Source organism: Trachinotus anak, unplaced genomic scaffold (assembly GCF_046630095.1).
Source record: "Trachinotus anak isolate AG129_WGS33_773 ecotype Australia unplaced genomic scaffold, CSIRO_AGI_Tana_v1 ptg000034l, whole genome shotgun sequence".
NCBI classification, from domain to species: domain Eukaryota; kingdom Metazoa; phylum Chordata; class Actinopteri; order Carangiformes; family Carangidae; genus Trachinotus; species Trachinotus anak.
The window spans coordinates 5,882,836-5,891,760 of NW_027273885.1; the positions used below are offsets into that span (position 1 = coordinate 5,882,836).

The 8,925-nt window shown below is 43.8% G+C and overlaps 2 protein-coding genes across 3 annotated transcripts; one reads left to right on the forward strand and one right to left on the reverse strand.

Moving 5' to 3' along the window:
* Window positions 1–70: 70 nt before the first annotated feature.
* slc37a4a (solute carrier family 37 member 4a) lies at window positions 71–4,989 on the reverse strand. 2 transcript variants are annotated; one of them, XM_071471869.1, is made up of 9 exons: window positions 4,841–4,989; window positions 4,419–4,593; window positions 3,389–3,621; window positions 2,937–3,180; window positions 2,292–2,450; window positions 2,122–2,207; window positions 1,276–1,389; window positions 1,022–1,160; window positions 71–750 (listed from the first exon to the last, which is right to left on the reverse strand). In XM_071471869.1, the coding sequence occupies exons 3-9, from the start codon at window positions 3,617–3,619 to the stop codon at window positions 584–586; spliced, it is 1,140 nt and encodes a 379-aa protein (XP_071327970.1). In that variant the 5' UTR covers window positions 3,620–3,621; window positions 4,419–4,593; window positions 4,841–4,989; the 3' UTR covers window positions 71–583. The 2 variants fall into 2 exon arrangements, with proteins under 2 accessions (XP_071327970.1, XP_071327969.1); XM_071471868.1 differs by having other exon boundaries at window positions 3,936–4,593.
* A 244-nt stretch (window positions 4,990–5,233) lies between these two features.
* Window positions 5,234–8,890, forward strand: cfap45 (cilia and flagella associated protein 45). The gene is made up of 12 exons (XM_071471867.1): window positions 5,234–5,485; window positions 5,599–5,709; window positions 5,898–6,007; window positions 6,135–6,279; window positions 6,381–6,551; window positions 6,671–6,849; window positions 7,001–7,130; window positions 7,215–7,361; window positions 7,497–7,610; window positions 7,782–7,975; window positions 8,195–8,419; window positions 8,558–8,890. The coding sequence occupies exons 1-12, from the start codon at window positions 5,483–5,485 to the stop codon at window positions 8,628–8,630; spliced, it is 1,602 nt and encodes a 533-aa protein (XP_071327968.1). The 5' UTR covers window positions 5,234–5,482; the 3' UTR covers window positions 8,631–8,890.
* The last annotated feature ends 35 nt before the right edge of the window (window positions 8,891–8,925 follow it).

Here is an 8,925-nt window from a genome sequence, read left to right on the forward strand (position 1 = left end):
ATGTATATTGAATTTCAGTGTGATCTCACTGTAGTCTACTGAGCATTAACTATGAAAATGACAGAAAAAACATAATAACATATTATTTATTCAAGTCTGTGACTGTTCTCATAATGAAGACAACACATTGTCCTTTCCTTAGAATAGATTAGTATTGCATAGCCTTGTAATTCCATTCATGCTTCATTATTACAATATTAAAAACACAAATATGAATATAGTATACCAGTTTCTAAACCAGGTTCCAGTTTTGTGCTCTTGTCACTGTAATGTTTTGGTGGCCTTAGGAGAGATAACCTTTCTTTAGTTGTGTTTTTGCCACATTCCATGGTATAACATACATGTGTAGTCATTTATACTCCCTTGTTGAGTTATTCATGCAATGTTTACAGACTATGTTGAGAAGCACCTTAGAAAACAGCTTAATTCAAACCTGTGCTGTCTGACTGACTGAAAAAATACTGTGGTATTACAACAAAAGAAAGAAAGAAAAAAAACACAAGTAAGAAAAATATGACAATACAACAACGTCTCTAAATATTCAGTTTTCCCCTGGATGCAGAGGATGAGGTTTCATGATGTTTTAGTCTGCCTTCTTGGACTTGTGACCCATCTTGGTTTGGATGTTGCGCAGCAGGAGGAAGCAAACAGTGGTGATGCCACAGACGATCTCTGCTACCCAGAAGGCCGTGGCCCAGCCATGGTGCTTGGCAATTGTGCTGAATGGAAGTCCAGACAGGAAACCACCAACTGAGGAGAATACAAACGTTGAAAGATAAGAGAAAAAGTGTAGTGCTTACAATTCAGTATTTCCAAGGCTGAATCAGCAACACCAAGATCCTGTGGAGAGCTGTGGGGTTTAGGATCTTGCAATATATAAACTAAACAGAGTAAAAAGCATCACTAGGAATCTATTGCTATGTAACTGTAATGGTATTTTTTACTGTAAAAGCATTTAGCAGTTAGCAACAGCTTGTACATGCTCCATATTTATAACTGGCTTGGGAACCAATCAACTTACTGTTAGCCATCAAGGCAACAATGGCGTGCGATGTCCCACAGTAGTTGGATGGGGCGCTCTCATTGGCTATAACTCCAAACAGCGCGATTGGGCCGTAAGAGGAGAAACCAAAAGCAGCACCCAAGCTGAGTATCCACACCTGAATATACAGACGAGAGACGCACCCATGGGGATGAGAAAGTCTGCCATGCAGTGTGCTGCATTAAAGAGAATCTCTGTTATTCGGTTCTACTCAGTGGGATGTTATTCGATACCTTTGAGCTGTGAGGAGTGACTGTGACTCTGAACAGGTACATGGACACAAACATTCCTCCCATCATGCAGATCAGGATGAAGTGGCGGGGATTGCCATAGATTCTCATGCCTTGCTGTACAAAGAAAGAAATATATAAATATATTGGTTTTGCTGGCTATAAGCAGTATCATGTGAAAAATCAACATTAGTTATGAACAGAAAATTGCATTCTGACTGGCCTGTTAAATATATGTGCGTTGTTTTTTTTATTGGGGGAAAATGCCTTTCAGTCATGAAATGGAAATGAAAAAGTGTCAACAGGTAAGAGAGTTTTTTTTTTTTTAGGTTGTTGAGACATCTGAGACCTGGAATGTGCAATTCGATATTAGTGAGGTGGTCTTAACCATTTTTACCCTCTGTGACTGGGTGACCGTGAACATGTCACTGTTTGCCCAGTTTACCTCATGAACAAATATATGACCAAAGAGGAGCTGTTGCTTGTTGCTTGACTTGGATCTTAGAAGAAATTCCTCGAGAAGGGAAGCGAAGGCCACCCAGGACTAATCAGTGTGTTAGTTGTACTTCCTCTGTATAGATGCTACCCCCATGAAAGTTATGGTAGCTGGAAATTGCCCTACAAAATGTAGTTACTTCATTGTGTTTGGGAATCTGTGGCAACCCATACTGGCCAAATGGTACAGGCAGTTCTGGTGCACACAGCTGATTGAGGCAAATTTGCAGAAAGAAAATGTCTGGATATGTGAACCAGACAAAACCAACTGAATAATCAAACGTTAAAAAAAGTTAAAAAGTATTTAAATATAGGTGTAGGCTGAGGAAGGATGTGAACTATATGCAAACTCACTCTGGCCACAGCCTTGTCAGAGAGGTAACCTGCTGCGAGACTGCCCAACAGGCCTCCCACCTCCAGGGCACTCATGTATGAGCTACCTATGAAGAAGAACACAGTGATTCACAAGAAATAATAAACTTTTTCTCAACAGAAATATGCGGCACTCTATCCCTCTGTCATACCCATGAGTGCAGATTGGCCCTTGTCCTGAATGAGAAAGAGCTGGCCCCAGTCGGTGCAGGCCGTCTTCACCCCGAACACCACCAGGTAGGACACAGATAGCAGCCACAGGTAAGGTGACAGCAGAAACTCAGACAGGGTGCTTTCATCACTGGAGGATCCTGAACGGGAAACAGGCAGAAGACCAACTATTATCACCAGTCCTGGTTTTTTTTGTGCCCCTTTTGTATGTATCTGAAACAAATCAATCAACACTACAGGATGGGTGTAACATAATTATGCCGTGGCTGAGGTGGGGGTGGGAGGGATCTCTACTTCTAATCAGATTAATGCATAAAACATCTCTGCACTGCACCTGCTCCTTTCTCTCTTTGCAGGTGCATGAGCAAGACACAGCTCACACCAGTGGCATGCTAGGAGCACACTGGGTACAGAGTCCACCAAGTCACTGACCTTTAGTCACAACACAACGGGCACATGCTGTACAAAAACACACACACACACCTGCACAGTTGTGTGTAAACTCAGCATTTAAGCAGTTATACTGTGTCTGATTCAGTCACTGTCTGAGAAGAGCGGTGGTTGAAACCTCCGGTTGGGTATAAAACTGAAGAATCATTATAAACCATTCGGCGAATCAGTCTCACCTCCTTTGCTCTTCTTGGCTGCTGCCTCTATATTGGGCAGCCCCACGTCCTTCGGCTCATTCTTGATGACCAGCAGACAGACAAAGGAGACGGCCACACAAATCATTCCAGAGACTGACAGTATCATCCTCCAGCTGTAACTCTCGGCCAGCACTGTGGCGATAATGGGGCCCAGGCTGCCAGCCAGATTCATGCTGCAGGAGAGAATTGCCCACCACGTCCCGAACTGAGAGGGCTCGAACCACTAACAGCAGACGAGAAGAAATAATGACATGAAATAGTTAAAGCAGTGACAGGTAGTGTCATTATCTTCCCTTTGATATACAGGAGGGATAAAATAATCGGACCAGTGCAGTGTTTCCTACGCAGTTCGATTCTATTTGTGGTGGTAGCTGACAGGTTCAGGATTAGATATCAGTCCATCATGATAAACAAGCATGTGGCTCAGGTACCTTGCGCAGAACCCTGCCACAGGGAGGCCAGCCAAGGCCCTGGCCAAGGCCGTTGAGAAACCACAGGGCAGAGAAAACAGCGACAGTGGAGGACCAGGAGAAGACCACATTGATGCCTCCCACCATGAACAGGCCAATGGAGAAGAGCCAACGGGCGCTGATCTGGTCCGAAAGCACGCCACTGATGAACTTACTGATAGCGTAGGCCAAAGACTGACTGCTGGTGATCATGCCTGAACAAAGACGGGACAGGAGAAGAGGACTGTACACAGAGCAACATTTTGGTCCTAAATACTGTAGACATACAGTTCTCTATAAAGCACACGTATTATATAAGCATTTGTGGAAGTTAGTCAGGGGTCATGCTGATAATGTTGACATTTTAGGGGTACATAATACATCCACCCCTGGATTTTGACAATTTTCAAGTAAAAAAAAAATTAAACGCTACGACTTTTAGAAGAAGGTGTAAGGGGTTGTTTAAATATGCTACTTATGCACTGAAACAATCAAGCGTAAAGCCAATGCAAAACCAAGTTTCTCATACCCAGGTCATCCTTATCCATCTTAATTTCTTGCATTAGAGAAGGCATCACAAAGGAGAAAGTCTTTCTGTTAAAATAGTACAGCGTGTAGCCAACAAACATGGCCAGAAATATAGTCCCTCTGTAGTATCCGTAATTTGCTGTAGCCATGATTGCAGGTTGCAAATAGTCCAACGAAAAACTAAGAAAAATATGAGTCAGTCCGTTTGACAGACTGCTGCTGCATGTGACAGTGAACTTTGCCTCAGGATCCACTGTACAGAGCCAGCTGCTTACAAGTGGAGATGTGTCTGCAATCAGGAGGGGGGGGTTAATGGTCAACTTCTCTCCCCCCAAGCTGCATAAATCTGATAAAGTGCTGCAGGCCAACCAGAAAAGGCCTGGAAAAGGACTTCAATCAGTCTGTGACAGCAACACTGTATATGATCTGTCGTTTCCTTTAGGCATCGATTAAAAAAAGGGGGTCCTTCTACTTGAACAGTGACCTCGGTGTCATTTTCCTGTGCCGCTGTTTGTCCAATCCGAGGATATATGAAGGAGTATTCAGACTGATGGGATTAATGATTCACCGGGGAGTCCAATAGTTACTGCAGACCAGGGGGAGACTCCTCTCCAAGTGACAGGGTGTGCGAACTGTGATGATCCTCAGCAGCAAAACACCTAAGAGGCAGAAACAGAGGCAACAGTTCAGACTCAATCTGTACAGTGTTGCAGAGGAGATTGTGGGCAAGTGGATCTGAAATACCACTGTAGCTAAGCATGAATAAAAAAAAAAAAAAAAGTCAATCTCAATGAAGTAAAGCTAAAACTTTACACTTATAGTAGCTCATACTTCGCAGTGGACAGCACAGTGTATAAAAAGTGAAGTCTGCTCAAAAATAGTCTTGAATGGGAGCAAAGCAGCTACCTCTGTGTGCATGAAGGCTTATCCGCCTGACTGCTGCTTGTGTGTTGGGCTTTATCGCCAAATAACTCGGCTTCGTGTCTTCACCGTGAGGCAACTCATGATGTGGAGCCGTGGAGGAGAAGTGGAGGATGTGTAGTTTCCGCATGACGTCATTCACTGGCGCCGCCCCGCCACGAAACACAGCCTCGGGTTCAACACCAGTGATTTTATTCATCATAACCGAAAAAAAGGGGAAATAAAGATGGGAGAAGATGTCGGGAGGATTGAACTGTAAGATGATATGGTTATGATAATAAAGGGACAGCTTTAGTCGGTATTTGTCCGGGATGATTTATATTTTTATATTTATATAATTACACAGTATTTGTCGCCATGTTGTTGATTCTCTTTTGGATTTGTTATGAATTCTTTTGTTCTCTGTTTCTCTTTAAAATAAAAAAAAAAATAAAAAAATAAAAACTTCTAATTTAAAAAAAACCAAACAACAACAGTAGCGCTTCCTCTTCCGCCTTGCATTTGTTCCCATGGCAACCGACAACACACAATTCCGAGTTCTCAAACACTAACAGAGACAACAAACCAGGAGAAGTTATCATTTAGCAAAACCTGGACTCAAAAACAAACAAAAAAAAACCGAGGACCATGGTAAGTGTCAGGTTAAAATGTGGAGTAATTCCACACCACTTTTTAAATCCTAAATTGGTGTTTTCGTCGTAGCAAAGACAGATATTTGTTCTCACTTGTTTTATCCCCCGCAGAGACTCGCACCCAGCTCCGTGACCTCCAGAGGCAGCTCCGAGACCCGCCGGTACCGCACACGGGCCCCCACCTCTCAGGTGGACGAAACCCTGTTTGGCAGCTCAAAACCGGTGAGTGAGAGTGGCAGGTATTGTATTATATACTGGCCTACCCTAGATAAATAAACTAGCAGTTGTCAGTGTGTTTTCTTTTAAATTTCTAACAGTATTACCAGTGCTATAACTTCAATTTATAGCTTTGGTGTGATGCCTTGTTTAAAAAAAACTAAATAAACTAAATAATAATAATATCTGTCCAGATATCCCCAGACAAATCTGGAAACTCGGCCTCCAAGGCCAAGGATAAGTCCCAGAAGGACCAAGGAGACACCATTCAAATCATCACAAAAGACCTCATTCGCAATCTCAGGCAGGCTAACATTCACTGAAAACTCCAAATATTGTCTATCAGTGTGTCTGTGGTGCTTGCAATGCAGCAGAACTGAGACCCCACGTAAAAATTCATCAAACTATCCCACCACCGGTTATTTTGACAGGGTCCCATTGAAGGATCCTTCAGGGAAATCCATCATTCTGCCACCGGCTGAGTTTAAGCGGATCACCTCAACCTCCCGGGTTCTCACCAAGGAGGAGAGGAGGGCCTTGCATGAAGCTTATCAGAGGAAGAAAGAAGAAGAAATTGTAGGAAACACTAAAACTCCAGTAAAATGGACCTTTCACTTGCAGATTAACAATAAAACAATAAACCTGTCACACTTTTTTAAAATATACCCCTCATCCAGAAAGCTGCAGAGGAAAGGAAGCGCCGAATCTATGAGGCAGACCTGTCCCGTAAAGAAAACCCCGCACTGACTGAGCTCGAGCTAGAGGCCCGGGACCGTGCACAGCGCCTGGTGGAGCGTGCCAACGCCTTGAGGCTGGAGCAAGAGGAGGAGATCAAAAAGCTCAACAAGGTAGACCATGACATTTTTTAAATGCACCTGAAGGTGAAACCATCATTCACTGGCAGAACTGCTGATTTTTGTTTTTGTATGAACATCAGCACTTATGTGTGTGTGTGGGGTCCCCTCAGCTGATTCTGGGTGCTCAGTGCCAAGCCACTCGTGACGCCCAAATCCAGGAGAAGAAACAGATCCAGATGGAGTTGTCAGAGGAGGAGAAGCGTCTGGATACTATGATGGAGGTGGAGCGCTGCAAGGTCTTGGAGACTGTGGCGCAGATTGAGGAGCTGCACAAAAAGCAGAGGATCAGGTAAGAAGAAATGTATTTGTCCGAACAAAACCACTTACATCCTTGTCATAACACCCCTTTTCTAATTATAGACTACTGGTAAGCAGCAAAAGCAAAGGGTTCCCAGTTTAGAGTCGTTATCATGTGTGTGTGTGTGTGTTGTACGTTTCAGTGGAATGCAGCAAATTTACGACCAAATCAAGCAACGTATGGAGGAGAAGCAACTGCAAGACGAGTTGAAAGAGCTGGAGAGACAGCAGATACGAGAGAACCAGGAGAAAATGAACCTGGAAGACCTCAAGGTGTGGACGCAAAGGGGGATACACAGCCCTCGCTGCAATACACTTGCACTGGAGTCTGTTCTCTGACCGGTTGTCTTCTTCCAGGCCCTGGAGGAGAAGAGGGCGAAGCAGCAGCGTCTGCTGGAGGAGGTCATGAAAATCAACGCTGAGACCCTGCAGGCCAAGGAGCAGAGGAGAGAGGAGGAGAAGCTGGCCGACATGAGAGACATGGAATACATCCGGAAAAAAATGGTCAGATGAAATACAAGTTATTATGACCGACAAACTCGTAATGCAGGGGAAGTTCAATGGCTGTCAGTATTCACATGCACACGTTTTTGATTTATTTAATCCATATAATACTGTTTTCCTTTTCTTTCTCTGCAGGAGCGTGAGGCCGAATATGAAGCAGAGCAGAGACGAATCAAGAAGGAGAAGGAGTTGGAGATTGCCAGGCTGAGGGCCCGCCAAGAGAAAGCGAAAGACTACCAGGCAGAGCAGGTGAGGAATAAAACCATCAGGTGACTTTGAAAAGGCATAAATATGGTATCTACTCAATTTAACCCAATTATAGATTGAAATTAAAATAAAGGTACATAACCCCTCCATGCAGATCATTGGGAGTTAGAGCATTTTGTATGTTGTAATCTTGTGTTTCTGTGCATTTTGAAGGACGAGCTCCGAGCTCGGAGGAACCAGGACATTATGGACAGAGAATGGAGGAGAAAAGAGAAGGAGCTGGCTTTAAAGAAGGCACAAGAGGAAGCGATGTTAAGGGCGGCTCGCTTGGAGCAAGTTCACTGCAAAGAGCATTTCCTGTCGATCGAGGCTGGCCGGGAGAAAGCCGAGTTTGAGAGGGTGCTGAAGTAAGAAACTATTAAATCACTTTCCCTTAAGGTTCAGAGTAAAAGGAGAACACCGCTTACAACCTACAGCAGGATGGTTCAATCAGTGTAGTAATAAAAATGCTCTTAGTATTAACACTTGAATATTTGTTTTCCATTTATTCATGTTATTGTACACATTCAGGCATACCAGTTTATCAATATCAATTTTCCCTGCCACTTCTACCTTTCTCCACACAGAGTGCAACAGGAAGCAATCACCAAAAAGATGGAGGAGGAGGAGAAGCAGCGTCAGAAAGCACAGCACCACTCAGAGGCCATTCGACACCAGGTGAAGGACCGTGAGCTCTCAGCCATAGCCCAGCGCAGAGAGACCTTCAAGGAGGCTGATCGGCTGATCGAGGAAGCCCGGCAGAGACGTATGCGCCTCGATGAAATCAAAGAGAAGAAGCTGAAGGAGCTCAAGTAAGCAGGGGCGGGTTAATAGACCTTTCTTGGGGCTGGTATTGTGACCTGATGGTGATGGTGACCTCATATATGGAAATACAGGATCACTGTATTGTGAATGAACTGTATAACCCTGACGTGTTTGTCAATCTGCAGGGCTACAGGACTCCCTGAAAAATACTGCAGTGAGGTGGAAAGGAAGGCGAGGGCCTGCACTGAGTCTCTCTGAGTCATCCACAGCTTTAAATGGTGCGAGACCCTCATCTGGTACCTCCATCACATTTTACAGTCTCCTTAAGAAGGAAGAACACATTTATTAATGTACCAATGTAACTTCAACATATATAAGAATGTACCAATCTAGGTTTCTGCCGAACTTTTCATTAGCTTTTGATTTTTCATATGTACAGGTATTTGCAGCTTATGGTATGGTTTGTCTGAGCACTGTGTGCAAAAAACAAGTCAACAAAATAAAATTACTATTTGAGACACTGTCACTTCCTCACATAAACTGACTCCACAGA

Bases quoted from the DNA above. Each gene is read 5' to 3' on its own strand.
- slc37a4a (XM_071471868.1), bottom strand. From the start codon at position 4,083: ATGGCTACAGCAAATTACGGATACTACAGAGGGACTATATTTCTGGCC. The intron at 3,181-3,388 runs GTACCTGAGCCA...GTCTGCTGTTAG, and splicing joins GTGGCAGGGTTCTGCGCAAG to TGGTTCGAGCCCTCTCAGTT. The intron at 1,161-1,275 runs GTATCGAATAAC...CTGTATATTCAG, and splicing joins TCACTCCTCACAGCTCAAAG to GTGTGGATACTCAGCTTGGG.
- cfap45 (XM_071471867.1), top strand. The intron at 6,008-6,134 runs GCAGGCTAACAT...TTATTTTGACAG, and splicing joins GACCTCATTCGCAATCTCAG to GGTCCCATTGAAGGATCCTT. The intron at 7,131-7,214 runs GTGTGGACGCAA...GTCTTCTTCCAG, and splicing joins TGAACCTGGAAGACCTCAAG to GCCCTGGAGGAGAAGAGGGC.